The sequence below is a fragment of the Scardinius erythrophthalmus genome (assembly GCF_964197995.2).
Source record: "Scardinius erythrophthalmus genome assembly, chromosome: 11".
Lineage (NCBI taxonomy): Eukaryota > Metazoa > Chordata > Actinopteri > Cypriniformes > Leuciscidae > Scardinius > Scardinius erythrophthalmus.
The window spans coordinates 3,133,302-3,150,362 of NC_138231.1; the positions used below are offsets into that span (position 1 = coordinate 3,133,302).

The window sequence follows — 17,061 nt, forward strand, 5'->3', positions numbered from 1 at the left end:
CAATAAAGTGACGAATGTGATGTGTGTGACTATCTTTGTTTGCAGCTGTATAATCATAAAATATGAGGCAGACATGCGAATTCCTTTTCTATTTTATGAAGCATATGGAAGGTATTAATACACAGGGTCACGGAATCTGACGGGTCAAATTCATCGACCTAGCCTTTTTTGGGTGAATGTGGAGCAGGTCGAGGGCTGGTGACGTCATCGTCTATAATTCAGTGTCTAATATTTTCAACAACGAAGCAGCACACGAAACTTAACCGGCAAACGATCGCACAAACAAACGAGACTATTTTGGGTGAATGTGGAGCAGTAGGGGGGCTGAGTGACCTCAGAATGAGGTTTATTACAATAAATATTATTTTAATATTTAAGAAACCGAAGCAGCACAAAATAAACGTTTATCTGCGCAAATTAGCACAAACATATGATAATTTTGGGTGAACGTTGAGCAGGTGACGTCATCGTCTATAATTCGGTCTAATATTTCAAAAACTGAAGCATCACAAACCGAACAAGATCTATTTTATTTGGAGCATGTGGCGGCCTGGGTGACAGAATTATCTATAAATATTATTTTACTATCTAAAAAACAGAAGCAGCACAGACAAACAAAAATTACAGCACAGACTAAGTAAAAACGATTGAGCCTATTTTGTGTTGGGGGCGGGGCCAACTTCACGCAGCGATTGACAGGGCTGGGCGGGCACGTGATCGGCTCAGAATGCATTTTCAAATTGCACATTGAATTTTGCTACATTCATTGCGGGACACTTAATGGAAATGCAATCGCAAGTGTCTTAACTGTGAGTGTAAATGCAATTAAGAAAAAATAACATTTAAATAACAATTTTGCTACAGTTTTCGCTTTAACATGCATAAACATATCTAATCATTTCTGTAATACATTTTAATTTTAATTTTGCAACTTATAAAGCGTTAAAATATGTATTCAATTTACATATTAAAACTAGTGTACGAAATGGAAAATGTAAATTATATAATTGAATTTTCATTTTGCACCAAACGTTGCACAAATGATGGGAAAATTAAAATTTAATTACAGAAATGCATTGCCATTTTACATATTGCATTGTCATTTTGCATATTACATTTCAAATTGAATATTGCTACCCATATGCTTCCATACATACATATCACGCATATGTATATATGTATATATAAAGATGCCATTAGGTATTTAAAATATACTGTATTTATGAATGTGTGTATATATATATATACATGTATTTATGTATGTGTATATATATACACACATACATACATAAATACAGTATATTTTAAATACTTGTTTAATGGCATCTTTTTATGAATGAAGGTCACTATCTCTGATACTAATACAGCTACGAATGTCTCATAAAAATACATTTTCCCCCCAATTTTAAACATTAATAATAGCCATTTAACATTACAGTGTATTGAAAGCTATATATATATTTTTTATGTTTTTACATATATATATATATATATATATAAAAAGCTGAAATATTGTATTTGTTTACCTGCATGTCATGTGACCATTAACCAACATCAGAGAACATTGAATAGGTTGAGTAAATTGAGTTGATAAATTGTTAAAATATAAACTTAAACTCTCAGGAGGGACTTTTATTTTAGGTCAAAGTGGTTCATCTGACAAGAAAGTTTGGGAAACCCTGAATTAGATGAAAAGTGGACGACATCTCACGCATGAATGTGAGTTTGCTGTAGCAATGCCTAATTTGTGACTTGGTTTAATTAACATTGATGTCTGATGAACATTACCGATGACGTCTGATGAACATAACTGATGATAACCTTTACAAATGTTGGTCCTGAATTAGCGGCCAAAATCCCAGCAAGCAGTAATAACATAATGGTGGATTCAGCTATAGAAAGGAACCCTCAAACCATCTTCCTCTCTGACGTGAGTGAGACAGAAATAAAAACTATTGTGAATAAATGTAAAAATAAATCATCTATGGATTATTTGGACATAAATATGAGATTAATAAAAAGAATAATTGATAATATTGTGAAACCCTTAACACACATAATGCTTCATTCCAAACTGGCACTTTTCCAGACAAAATGAAAATAGCCAAAGTGTTACCACTATTTAAAAACGGAAGTAAACATATATTTACAAATTATAGGCCTGTCTCTCTGCTGCCACAGTTCTCAAAAATATTGGAGAAAACGTTCTACAGCAGACTGGATACATTTATTGTGAAGCATGAGTTAATTAACGAAGGGCAATACGGATTTAGACCCAAAAGATCGACCACTATGGCTATTATTGATGCTGTGGAAGAAATCACCAGTGCTGTAGACAGCAAAAAACATGCTGTTGGAATCTTTATAGACCTAAGGAAAGCATTCGATACCATCAATCATTCTATCCTTGTACAAAAATTACAAAAATATGGTATTCGGGGAGTTGCTGGGAACTGGATTAAAAGTTGTTTAGAGGAGAGACAACAATTCGTTAAAATGGGGGACACTGAATCAAAATGTATGAGCATTGTTTGTGGGCTGCCTCAAGGGTCTATACTGGCACCTTTGCTATTCAATTTATATATCAATGATGTATTTAAAGTGTCAGATTTATTAAAAAATTGTGTTATTTGCTGACGATACCAACATATTTTATTCTAATGATAACTATAATAGACTTATAAAGGATGCAAATCAGGAATTAGCTCAATTTAAAACCTGGCTGGATTTAAACAAATTATCACTAAATCCAAACAAAACAAAAATTATCATGTTTGGCAATTATAAGGGAAATCCTGAACTACTGATAAGTATAAATGGTATTAAAATAGAAAAAGTAACAGAAATTAAATTCTTGCGAATCACGATAGACAACAAACTGAGCTGGAAATCACACATTGGACACATACAAAGGAAGATATCAAAAAATATTGCAATTATAAACAAAGCTAAGTACGTTTTAAATTACAAGGCGCTGTATATATTGTATTCCTGTCTTATTTTGTCATACTTAACCTATGGAATTGAGGTCTGGGGTAATAATTATAAAAGTTCCCTACATCCCCTTGTAATACTCCAAAAACGAGCAATCAGAGCTATTCATAAGGTAGGATACCTCGAACATACAAATATACTGTTTTTACAAAGTAACATGCTTAAATTTATGGACTTAATTGATTTTTATACTGCACAATTAGTGTATGAAGCAAATTGGGTCCTACTACCAGCAAATATTCAAAAAATATTTATAAAAAGAGATAGCTGTTACAATTTGAGAGGTTATGGCCAACTTAAAGTACCGGCTTTCAGAACTACGAGGAAAAGTATGTGTGTGTCTGTGTGTGGTGTCAGGCTCTGGAATAACCCAACTCAAGCAGTGCCCATTCATTTATCAATTCAAATCAAATATAAACAAGTCATACTGTCTAAGTACAGGAGGGAAGAATGTCCTTAAGTGTGGAAAGGGAATTAGTTGTGGAGCAATCTATTTATGTTGTTTTTTTGTGACTGGTAAACTAAAAAGATAATATAAGATAATAAAGATAATATAATTAAACTATTTATAATTATAATGACATTAATGACAACAAGGAACAAAAGATCAAATTAAAAGATTGGTGACAAGGAACAAAAGATCAAATTAAAAGATTGGTGACTAGTTGTTACTGGCCATGATGGGTTTTTGTACTTATTGAGGAGTCTTCTGTCCTTGTCTTGGAATCAGCAGAATGGATGTGAGTTAATATTGTTGATTTACTGGAATAGGACAACATAATTGTGTGTCAATTGTCTTCTTGATTATAGTAAATGTATCTAATGCTCAAATGTATAAAAGGGGGTAGGCGTCAATAAGCTTAAGCTTCTGCCTACTCCTTTTGAGCATCATATCCACGTTTTTTTATTTATTTACTTACTTATTCATTTGCGCATGTATCTTTCTTTAGTTTTGCTGAACTGTGCTGAACCTTGTTACTGTAGAACTTTGTGGAACTCAGATGCTCAAATAAATAAAGATGATGATGATGATGACGTCTGATGAACATAACCAATGATGTCTGATGTCAAGTAGTTTCAGAGCAACAGTTTTGCTGAAAGATTATTTACGGACTAAAAATCCTTCTACATAACGTGCACAGATGAATCATTCACAATAAGACCGGGAACAGGAATTATGAAAGTAAATCTCTTTTACTGTGTTCCATTACTCGATGTAATATTATAAAAGAAGTTACTCATTTCGTGGGCCCGCGTTCAAAGTGTGAAGGAACGGCATGGAGTCACACGTTATAAAGTTATTGAAACACAGAGCTCAGTGTGTTGTGAATCTGATAATATGGGACAAAGGAGGTTTGGGAATCGTAACCCGCGCAAAATATGGGCCATGAAGGGGCTGTAAAAGCCTTGGGATAAATTAGTTTGTATTCCTCTGTTTTTCCCTTTTTTTTCATCCTGACACAAGGAAGAAAACGCAGGGTGTTTCCATAGCTTTCTCCTCTTTGTCCGTTCAGATCCTCAAGCTGTGCGCGCAGAACATCAGATCCCGAATTTAAGGGTCCCTGATGGAAACCTCTCTGGCCGCCTCACGGCGAGTCGACAAGGTCACGAAGGAAACAGTTTTTCGGGGGAAAAAACAACAGAAAACATCCGCAGTCCGGCTGCAGCGCTCACATCCATCAGCCCCAGAATCTGCAGAGGAAATGTTGCTAAACGCATTAACGTTTCATGACAGCTAAGAGGTAATTTGGCAGATTATCATAAACGCTCTCACGGGAGCACTGATAAGTGCTTGTTATTTATGTGCAGATGCGCTGAGGGTCATCCAACACAAACGTCAAATACCAACGAGGAAAGCATCACGATTACTAGAGCGCATATTCGAGAGCGAGGGCTTTTACAAAGATCGTTGGTGACGCTTGACAATGAGGTCTACGTTAATATTGTTTAATGCATTAACTGACAATGAACTGGACATTTCTTACAGTATTTATCTTAACTTTGTTAACGCTAGCTAATAAAAATACAACTTCAAGTTCATTATTAGTTAAAGGACCTATGCTTTGGATTTTAATAATGTTTTAATAAATTAAGATGCATGAATGATTTAGTATTTTTTTATTGTTAGTTCATCTTAACTAATGTAGTAAACATGCTAACAAATGAAACAAATTGTTCTGCAGAATGCATGAATTGATATACAGTAATATGATATGATTGATATGATTTGGCAGACAAGTCTGATTTTTCTTGCATGACAGATTTGATAAATCTATACACTGAATGCAAAGTCACTTTGATTAGAAAAATCTGCCAAATGCACACACACAAATGCAAAGAAAAATGTGAGTTTTGCACCACTCAGAATTAATTCAGAAAATATAAAAATCTAGTCATTTCTAATAGGGAATTGATTTTACAGTGCAGTTTGTACTTATTTTATTTATAAACAATAATTTAATAATTTGTTTCTTTTATGAATAATAGCTAAAAAGCCAGAAAATACAACTCATTTAGTCAGTTTATGAGCCGACAAGCTTGTGAGACAAAACTACATTTCCCATCATTCTCTGTGGATGAGATCAGGGTTATCATAATTAACTAAAACTATAACCGTAAAAAAACATTTGTGTTATTTGAAATAAAATAGTAATAATAAATTTTTTTTACTTATTTATTTCAGCTAGTTGCCAATACTAAATAACTAAAACTGATTTATTTGTACATTTTTTTAAAGTTTTATTTTTTAATTTGTAAAAAAAAAAAAAAAAAAAAATTTAAATCAGTCATTTTATTTTAAATACTTTTCCAGAAGGGCTTGAAGGCAGCTTAATGACTTCAATAAAATATCTAGTAACCTCATTAAGAATCATTAACAAACAGAAGGAAACGTGTGTGAGAGATTGTGCCTTCACTTCTCACAATCACACAAACACACACAACAAACCGTGTCGTTTACAGGCCGATAAATCTGCACTTGTGCTGAACGTCTCTGAAACTGGCACAAAAGAAAATCTTTCCAATTAAAAAGAGCAAAACTAGTGCCAGATCCCAGATCAGCCTTGATGAAGTCAGATGATTCAGTCATGCAATTAATGTGAAAATGTGTACCTTTTTTCCCTCCCTAGTTCATTTTAACGGTCCTGTGGTGTGATAAATAAATTTTTTTAAGATTCCATGCAGTCTCTCAATTAATATGAGCTCATAATAAAAGCTGCATGTGTGATAATTAAAAAAAAAGCTGTTTAAAATAGTTTCAGATGGAGTATCACATGTCACACCATAATCTCAGATCCTCATTTAACTTATGACTGCATGGATAGTTCGAGTTTCATCCAAATGCATCATGCGATGACACACTCGAGAAAAGAGCCGGTAAAGCAAACACACAAACAGAAAATAACGACGCAGCACGACCGTATAAACGCTGTCAAATCACGAGAACACGTGAGGACGATGTGGAGCCGTCTGGGCCGCTCGTCCTCTGACTTGGTTTACTTTTAACAGCAATAAAATAAAAGGAAATTGTCAAACTGGGCTGGCAAGAACATCCGCTCGGCTCATTATATCTGAGTGAAGAAACACACCGTACACAAGTACACAAACACACACGTCAGAGCATCGCCAGGTGAACAGCCTCAATCCTGAGCTCGCAAAAGATTCCTTCACATGTTTCTGACACTAAACCAGTTCAGACAGACTCAAACATGCCGACAATTTAAATAACTTTAAATAAATGATTTTCTTCCAGCAACTTCTCCACACGATAATTAAACTGAGCATTTACACCCTCGCTGCAACACAACACCAGTGAATCATTTTACCGAGTCAGTTTGTTCAGATGCTCAGTGCAGAAATGAATCAGTGCAAACAAGATTCATGCATTGATTCATTGCTTGTGCAAATTATCGTGTGGCATTTCACATATTTTTGTAGCGATATACCAAATAATATTGGTAACACTTTATAATATGGAGTATAATATAGAGTTTTCTCTCAATACACCCCTAATTACTGCTTATTGATAGTATAAGATGTTGTTGTAGTGGTTATGTTAGGTACGGGATTAAGGGATGTAGAATATGGTCATGCAGAATAAGGCATTAATATGTACTTTAAAAGTACTAATAAACAGCTAATATGCTAGTAATATGCATGCTAATCAGTAGTGAAATATGTGACCTCTAATCTAAAATGTTACAATAATATATATATTTTACTATTATACGAATTTGTTAAATGCTGCTGTTCATCACAAATTTTTTTTTTGTCAAATATAGTGTAAAATTGTTGTATAAATTCTTTTAATGTGTTAATAATCACTCTCACTGCATTATATACATATATATCATCTGATAGTTTAAAATGTAATAACATTTTTGTCATATTTATAACCCTTTATAGCTTGTGCTACTGCTTCATCATTTTTATTTTTCTATTTTAATTCTATTTTTGTGTGTGCAATTTTTATGATTAAACTTGTGAATGCAATTTAAAATAAGATTTTTTCTTTAATTCCAGGTTTGCTATTTCTAATTGTATAATTATCTACAGTAAATATGGCTATAAAATAATATTAATATTTACTATAATATTTGCTCAAATAAGGAGTAAAACTGTTGCAATATTTCACTGTAAAATATATTTTTTTTATTTAAAATATATTATATGATATATAATAATATTAATATCATTTACTTTGCATTACAACTGTAAAATTATTTTAAATTATATACTTATATTTATATTTGTTGCACAAGCCGTATCGAGATTTGTTTTTTATGTCAATGTCGCAATTGGCTTTTGGCTTGCGTACTTGGGGACATTTAATTATTAATGTTTTAATATTTATTATTTAATAATATATTATTATTAAATATTCAACAATATTATTGATCTCGTCCATTGACACCATTATATGAGAACTGAACTGAGCTGGACGATATAAATATATATATAAATGAACTAAATTAATAACTTTTTTACAATAAAAATGAAGCATCACTAAACTTCCTTAAGCTGAAGTGTGACGCTATTTTCTTCTAGACATAAACTTTATTGCATTATTTCTGTAAAGCTGCTTTGAAAACAATCTGTATTGTAAAAAGCGCTATATAAATAAATGTGACTTTCTGACAAAAAAAAAAAAAATTGCAATGTGTGAAAAGGCCTGAAATTCCCGTTCATCTTGAAATGACATCCTCTCTGAGGCCGAGCAAAAGCAAAGCTTTGTCCGCTTCCTTTCGGGACCCCGGTGGAATAAACCATTAAACCGTAGGGAGGAGAGAAAACCTGTAGAGCACTAAAATAAAGTTATGTCAAAACCATTCAGCTCTTCCTGCTGTCGCTGCTCAACCTTGCGGGAATCCTCCGAGGGGCCGAGAACATTACAAGCCATTCAGTTTATATGAATGGGCACTAACAGACTTTTTTGCCATTGTGATATGTCTAAATTTGCAGGCATATCCTGTGGTCCATCAGAAACAGCCTTAGTTTCAATTTAGTGTCTCCCAGAAGGACCCAGCTTCCTATTTCGGGTGGAAATTGTATAAAGTTTTCCCCCCAGTGTTCATATCTTTACTGCTTCAAAAGCCCTTTTACCAGAGAGATGAATGAGCTGACAGTTTGATGTCTTAAGCAAGATTGCAAATCATTTCGAATCATAAAAAACACACACACACACACACACACACACACACACACACACACACACACAAAAAACATGCATTTCAGTTTCATTCATAACGTCTGTGCATATAATGCATCTGTCACAGAGAATAGGCAAGTGTTTAATTTTATCAGGGCGATTTCACAGAACTCTATAAAATGGAAGGGGAAAGGCCTCGTCGTTTTACGAGTGCGCCTCTGCACTATAACTCTCGCCGAGCGATAAAGTAAATGATTACGGCCTTTAAGGAACGCCGCTTCTCCACAAATGTCACAGTTTTTTAAGCAGCAGATGTTTGAGGAATGATGTCAATGTGTCGAGACAGCCGTATATCTTTCACAGCGCTGAGAGGATCTGTAAAGATGAAGCCGTCGTCATCATCGCGATACCATCTGCCGCTCAGTGTCATAACTCTGATTGTATTATAGACGCACACTGCATAAAACATCTATATTTTTTACAGGTTACGGCGTCTTTTGAGTCATTCATGCTAAGAAAACTGAAAAATTCAATGCATTCAGATCTTTAGGCTCTCTCAAGCATTGCAAATCAATTCCAGATTAATAGAAATAAATGCAAAATGCCTCATTCAGCCAATAAATTAATCAATGCAACAATGTGTTTCTTGGATATTTTCAATAAGCGACATAATAAATTGATCTATAATTTTGGTAGCCATATATTTGAGATATATTATAATTATTATAACCGAAATTAAGCTTATAAAAAATACCGGAAAAAACTGACATTGCAATATTTTGTTTTTCTGCGATATATATTGCGGTATGAAAACAATTTCACCAGATGACTTGAATCGTTGTATTTGGAAATAATTAATCATTCTAGAATAATTGAGGTGATTTTGTAAGGGAGTGAATCTGCATAGAAAATGATAAACTAATTACAATCATAGGTAAATACAACAGAACAAAGATACAAGTGAAATTCTTCACTGAAGTTTTTCAGGTCTAACAGTAAAGTACAGAAATTAAATAATCAAATGTAAATTTACACTGTGCAAATTAAATATGTTAAAGCTACAAAAGTGATTTTCTCTTTGTCTTTTGTTGTTTGATTAGCATTAATGACGGACAGCGGTGGGAATATTAGGCTACTGTCACTTTAAGAGCGAATGCAAAGATCCAATATACTGATACGCATCCGCTTTCTTTCTCAGTTGTTTATGTTCAAGCCATTAGCGACTGTGTTTTCGAGGATACTCGAATGCTTTGAAATTCTTTGAATGTTTAAACTGACAGGACCTAAAACACGTGCAAATGATAAACTTTCACTCTGTGACGGTTAAAGTTTGCAATTAATCCGAGAATCTCGTGCATTTCGAACTTTAGTGCCCGGCTCCCATGGATCAACTACAGTACCCGTACTTGACATCGCACAGCCTACGATGAGACTATCAGATGCACACATTTCAGAAACCGATATTATAAAGTGTGACATTTCTTAAAGTGAAATATTTCTTAAACGGACGGATATTTTACACTATTTTTGAGCATATAAATGCAGATTTATGTAACCACATATAAAAATAAACCCCAACTTTTGAATGGTAGTGTAATTCAATTTATTCTTTAATTCTTTAATAAAATAAATCTTTAATTATGTGAAAAAATCTGAAAATGTTTAGTGATGTAAGTCGATCTGGATCCCGATTTCAGTTCTCTTCCACAGCTTACTGCACTTGAATGGTTAAATATACACACAATTATGTCAAAATACATTACATTATTACATTACATTACATCATATTACATATAAATTAATTGTTAGAGACTGTTATTTTTAACAAAATTAAAACAAAATTATACAAGCCTATTTAATTATTACATTATATTATTTATAGGTTAATTGAATAAATATCATTAATATTCACAACATTATAATTTGTATTATTATATTATATTATGATATATTATATTATATATGAATAGCATTAATACGTGAATTAAACTGGCCTATTTTATTATCATTTTATTATTTTATTATATATAAATTAATTGTATAAATATTATTAATTTTCACAGCATTAAAACGTAAATTATACGAGCCTATCTTATTATTACATTATATTATATATAAATTAAATTAAATATATTTTTACTCCAATAAAACGAAATTATATGGGCCTTTTTTATTATATTATATTATATTATATTATATTATATTATATTATATATAAATTAAATAAAATATATTTTTTACTCCAATAAAACGAAATTATATGGGCCTTTTTTATTATATTATATTATATTATATTATATTATATTATATTATATTATATTATATTATATTATATTATATTATATTATATTATATTATATTATATTATATTATATTATATTATATTATATTATATTATATTATCGGTATATTATATTACCGGTATATTATATTATATTATATTCGACACAAAACTGACAAAAAACATTAAATCATTATAATAAATCAATGATAATTATTTGCATGACAATTAAGCAACAAGCAAGCAATTATGTCATTGTCGATGAACCTCATGTTGAACCTGAAACATTTCTTTAACTCTACACTAACCCTAAATCCCAACGCCTCACTAACTCAACATCACGCTTCTATTTCCCTCAAAAGCGAACACATCTAATCTATTTTACGTGCTCAGTTGTAAAATCTTACGCATCTGACATAAAATCAAACATGGTGTGGGAATGATAAAGTGTCATCTGGCGGCGAACTGGATCCTCGTTCAGGGAGCGTTTGGGAGTTCACTGTCCCCGGCACATGTTGCGCTGGTGTGACCGTAATGAGCCTCTGCTCCGGGCTTCATCTCTCTGCCCGAGGCGTAATTAACATTGCAGGCATTGCAGTCTGACGTGTTGAATAATTACCCGCTCCTCAATGACACGCCAGTTCCTGCGCTGCTGCAGTGCACAGGTGAAATCGTAACCTTATCCCGGCCAGCTGCCGCTTCAGGGAGGCCGTCGCCAGGGCCGCCTGACCTCAGCGGGATGCTACCAGTGCAAGCCTGGAAAAAAGAGGCACAAAACATGCAAGTGACTCACTTTTCAAAGGCAAAGAAAAAACACAAATTATGTTATGATAATAATAATAAACTTTTTTTATATAGCGCCTTTAAAGAAGCTTCTCAAGGCACTTTACACAATACAAATACAAAGAGAAAAATAAACAATAATAAATACACAGATTGTACAAAAGAACACACTGTAATACAGAATAATTAAAGCCATTAGGAAAAAGCTAACCTAAAAAAGTGTTGGATTTAAATATGTTTAAATATGTGTGGGACAAAATCGACTTTTAATATATTTTTTAAATAAAAAAGACAAACTCAAACATGTAACATTTTATGCATGTATACAGTATTTGTCATTTATATGTAAAATATTTATATTTAAATATAATATAAATTATATATATACAGTATATACATGCAAATATTTCTTAATTTTGGATGCGATTAATCTTTGCCCAGCACTAATATTTTTTAAATAAAAAAATGCAACTCAAGCATTTATTAATTTTAAAGATTAGAAATATATATTGTATTTTTTTTAACTTAATGTATTACAAATGTATTAAAATTCTGTATTATTTACTTAATAAAACTTTTTTTTTACTTTAAATATTTTATCATTGCCTATTTACATTGACTGACATTTGAAAGAAATTAATACTTATTCAATTCAAGGATGCATTTGAATTGAATTTAACTTTTACATTGTTACAAAATAATTCACATAAATGTTGTTCTTTTGAACTTTCTAGTCATCAAATAATCCTGGAAAAAAAATGCATCACAGAAATCTGAAGCAGCTCAACTGTTTTCAACATTGATAATAATTATAAATGACAGATCACATGACACTGAAGACTGGAGTAATGATGCTGAAAATTCACACGAATAAATTACATTTTAACACATATTCACGTAGAAAAAAGTTATTTTAAATTGTAAAAATATTTTTAAAAAATTACTGTTTTTTTGGTCATATAAATGCAGATTTATGTAACCCCATATAAATATAAACCCCAACTTTTGAATGGTAGTGTAATTACATTAATTCTTTAATTCTTTAATAAACGAAATCTTTAATTATGTAAAAACATCAGAAAATGTTAAGTGATGTAAGCCGATCTGAATCAGACGAAATGATTCTCTGTCCTGCTCTTGATCTCGATCGTAATGTCATTAACATAACTGCTCTATTTTCTTTGGGCTAAACTGTGAGAGCATGTATTAATATAGCTCATGTTCTTGTACCATTACAATTTTAGTGCATGCAAACTGTTAAAGACGACCCCCCATGTGCTGCTCTTTATGGGTCCCCTTTGACTCACTGTGATTCCTTGTGTCTGATCCCATTCAACAGTTTGCCTTGAACTGGGAAAGACGATCGGCTCGGGTTTCCCATTGGAGTGGACTCTCATCTCAGACTACTTTGAAAGTGTCTCCTGACATTATAATTAAGCTCTGAACGCCCTCCCTGTGGGAGGTTGCCCTTCCAAAGCCATCCGGCAGGTCAGCGCTGAGTTATTTGCACTGGTTTTGTGGGCAAACTTAATAATTCCCCTAAGAAAAAAAGAAGTCTATCAATCCTGCACAGAAAGGGCACAGTTACAGCTAGAGAACGGACAGGTTGAAATGAAATCAGTGCTGGGTTTAGCTTTGAGTCTTTGGCAAAGTTGATTTGCTTTGTTTGTTCTGAAATTCCTTTGACCGGTTGGATACCCACAGGTGCAAAAGCGCAAACGTTTTGTTTTTGTTTTGCTCTTGGCCAATTAGGGACTTCCGTAGCTCATCCGCAGTTCATCGGGAACTGGTTTTTGTGGATATCATTTGGATATCAACTAAACTTATCAGCAATAACAATTCTCAGTTTGTTTAACCGAGAGGATTCTGAACACAGTTGCTGATTACACAATTAAAGAAGTTTAAAAAAAAAGAGGTTATTTATTTTACATTTACATATTTTCATTTTATTATATATAAAAGAAAATGAAATTCAAATAGTTCATATCAGGTCATTTTATTTCACTCCAAAAACAAAAGAAAAAATAGTATATATGTTAATATATTAAATATAGAAATAAAGAAAATGAAGGGGGTGATTACTTAAGCTTTTTGCATTGTGACACCATTTTAAAGACAATTTAGCAATTTTCCAGACATATTACGATGTGTTTTCAGTGATCTGATCACAAATTTTCTGACAAAATACATTTTGGCTTTTTTTATCTGGTAAAAAAAAAAACAAAAAACGTTTTTTAGTATTATCGTGCATTTTAAATGTGTCTCCTTTGACCACTTGCATTCGGATTTCCTATTATTTCGTCACAGTACATCACTTTCACTTCCTGCACACGAATACTCTTGAATAAACAAACTCATCCTGAGTCAAATATCCGTTAATTCATTTTTTTCCTGAATTGAAAATATTTTGCCGACTGCTAAAATGAAGCTTTGTCCCGCCAAAGATTGTTTGGATCATATGATACAGCCATTCTGCAGTACAGTACACACTCCTGTGAGTGTTTGTGTAAGCACTCTGTGAAGAGCATCAAAGCTTTCTATTTACAAGGTGGTTTTGCAGCGTTGAGCGGTGTAGCCAATCACAGGCAAACCTGTTGGGCGTGTGAATGCAGTGGCCAATCAGATGTGCATAAGTCAGTCAGAATCCACACAAAATGGCAGGGCTTATAAGTTCTGCACGCTCGCGAATCCTTTCATTATATCCAACACAGTGTAAACACGATGTCAATAAGAGATTCATTGCACAGAGTAGACAGCTTCAGTGATTATAACGGGAGTTTTCACAGTGTATCTCATTGACAGCTTCAGTTATTATAATGGCAGTGATCTTTGCTCGCTTTCTCTATGTAGCCTATAATATAAATTGTACATGCTGCTAATTACACATTGCAAAGTTTCTGGATTGACAGCCGTGACTGAATCTGATTGACAGTGATAACCAAAGCAATGGACGGAACAACGTGATCTGAATGTAAATGCTAAATAATAGACCTGCCACTTTTTCTATGTAATGTGTTACTATGTTGTTCATTTTATTACTAACTATTCAAATCAGTGACTTTTTACATATAAATTTAAAGATTTTGAAAATATAAAAATTAGGGATGCACCGATATGAAAATTTTGTCCGATACCGATAACCGATAATTCTTTATATTTGAAAGCCGATAACCGATATATTGGTCGATAAATCTAAATCTAAATGTTTAGATAATTTTTGAGAGCCTGATTACAAAAACAAAAGTCTCACCATTAAAGACCACGTCCCAAACACACAATTATAATGTTCTCAATATAACTTTATGTAGCCGATATGACAGACTTGCGCTGCACATGTTGCACTTTTTCTCTATTTTTCTTTATTGAAGTGATTCCAATCATATTTCAAGCATTTCAAACCCATCATGTTGAACAGTGCGCATCTGAAGTGTCTCAGCTGGAGGAAATAATACATTATTTAGCGGCTTTAATATATCGACCAAATGTTCTTATCAGGCATTATTAAAAATGAACATATGTCGGCCGATACCGATATGGTGACCGATATATATCGTGCGTAAAATAGTTACGCACTGGGTTTTATGATCTGTCCTGACATTTCATGAATGAATAGGATAATTTAATATTACAAACTGTTTCTTTGCATTCATTTTGGATTCATTGTCAGCACAGCCCATGGGAAGAGTATAATCAAGTCAGCTTTATTTATATAGCGCTTTTTACAATACCGAGTGTTTCAAAGCAGCTTTACAGAGATAACAGGAAAATAATGCAACAAAGTTTGTTTCCAGAAAAAAATTGCGTCACAGTCCAGCTTAAGTGAGTTCAGTGATGTTTCATTTTTGTTGTAAAAACAAAAAAAGTTATTAATTTAGTTCTTTTATACATATATATATATATATATATATATATAGCCGCTCTGGAGAAAACCGTGATGTTATCGTCCAGCTCAGTTCAGTTCTCATATAATGTCGTCAATGCAGGAGATCAGTAATATTGTTGAATATTAAATTAAATGTCCCCATTAAATGTACTTTGTGGATGTTTTGGGTTTTTTGCAATACAACTCAGTACGATTGAGATATGTTCAGATCAGAAAATGTTAATCTGCGCTTTCCTCCGGCGCTCCGGCCGAGTTGATCTAGTCCAACTCTCGCCCCCTTCCAGTCGGAGCAATATGACCTCTCGCTGTTGTCACTTCGGAGATTTATTGAGGCCACATGCATTGTGATCGGCCTGTGACCCCCCTTTATGAGCTCTCTGGACTAATGCCACATAATGTCTGTAAGTTAGCCTGTGCAATTATAAAGCCTGTGGACTGAAAGAGAGCTGTCATTAGGATGTGCTTAAGGACTGTGGAGTCTGGCTCTGGGACAGGACAGCAAATGGACTGGGAGCCGTAAGACGAGCCGGGCCAGAAGGGGATAATTAGAGTGTTTTGTCCGACATTGTTGATATAAATATGACAAAAGCCCCTCCTGTTCCTCACCAACACACACTCATTACCCACTCTACGAGACGGCCATAGACATCACCCTAATCATCGTGTTCAACAGGTGGTGGGCAAATGCGAAGGGCATGAAACCGATACTGTGTTTCCTGCAAACTGACAAACGTGCTAATTAATCCTGATCTTTTTTCTTTTCCACTTATTGTTTCCCATCTGTTTGTAGCGTGTGAGGCCATGCTGAAAGCAGTTTTCCTGCAGTCGATGCGATGTTAACCCTAATGTGTTTAAAGAACCGGAAAAAGAGATTCTGTCATCATCAGCTATAGGTTTCCATCGCCACGTATTTTTATGCGAATTTTAGAACGCGTTAAGGAATGTGCATAAAACATCTCAAATGATTATTTCCCACCCCTTTTTTTAATGTTAATCTTTCTAAAATCAATAAAGACAGTGTTTAATAAATAAAAAACATAAACTCACATGGGGCAGAATTATGCACATAAACTACAATGGAAACACACTGACCAAATAAATTCCTGGATGTGCAAAAAAAAAATAAATAAAAAAGTGGCTTTGCTCAACAGTCATGTGATTGAATAACTGGAAACCCAGCTGATCAAATTTATTGCACACCATCTAAAACATTGGGCCCTATCTCACACCTGGCGCAATGCAGCAGCGCCAGGCGCGACGCAAGTGTGTTTTGCTAGTTTCAGACCGACGCAGTTTTCATTCTCACGTCCTGCCCCACGTTGTTTAAATAGCAAATGCATGTGCGCCCATTAGTGCCCATGGGCTGCTGGTCTGAAAACGAGGTGTGTGTTCAGGCGCATTGATGGCACGCTGCTATTTTGAGGAACTGAAATAGACTGAGCCATTGACCAACTGAGACCTGGTCTAAAGTCA

At 33.6% G+C, this 17,061-nt stretch overlaps 1 protein-coding gene across 13 annotated transcripts in view; it reads right to left on the reverse strand.

The window, feature by feature from the left end:
- The window catches only part of LOC308698673 (uncharacterized protein), a 67,080-nt gene that overhangs the window by 19,781 nt on the left and 30,238 nt on the right, over window positions 1-17,061 (reverse strand). For 12 of the 13 annotated variants that reach the window (XR_014031093.1, XR_014031094.1, XR_014031095.1 and 9 more), the window contains 2 exons: window positions 13,013-13,244; window positions 11,542-11,678 (listed from right to left, as the gene is read on the reverse strand). Coding sequence is in view for 3 of the 13 variants with exons in the window: in XM_081378925.1 (XP_081235051.1) it covers window positions 11,542-11,678; window positions 13,013-13,102 (227 nt within the window). In the remaining 10 variants the exon portion in view is untranslated. The remainder of the gene's footprint in view (window positions 1-11,541; window positions 11,679-13,012; window positions 13,245-17,061) is intronic. The other variant, XR_014031099.1, reaches the window with a different exon arrangement.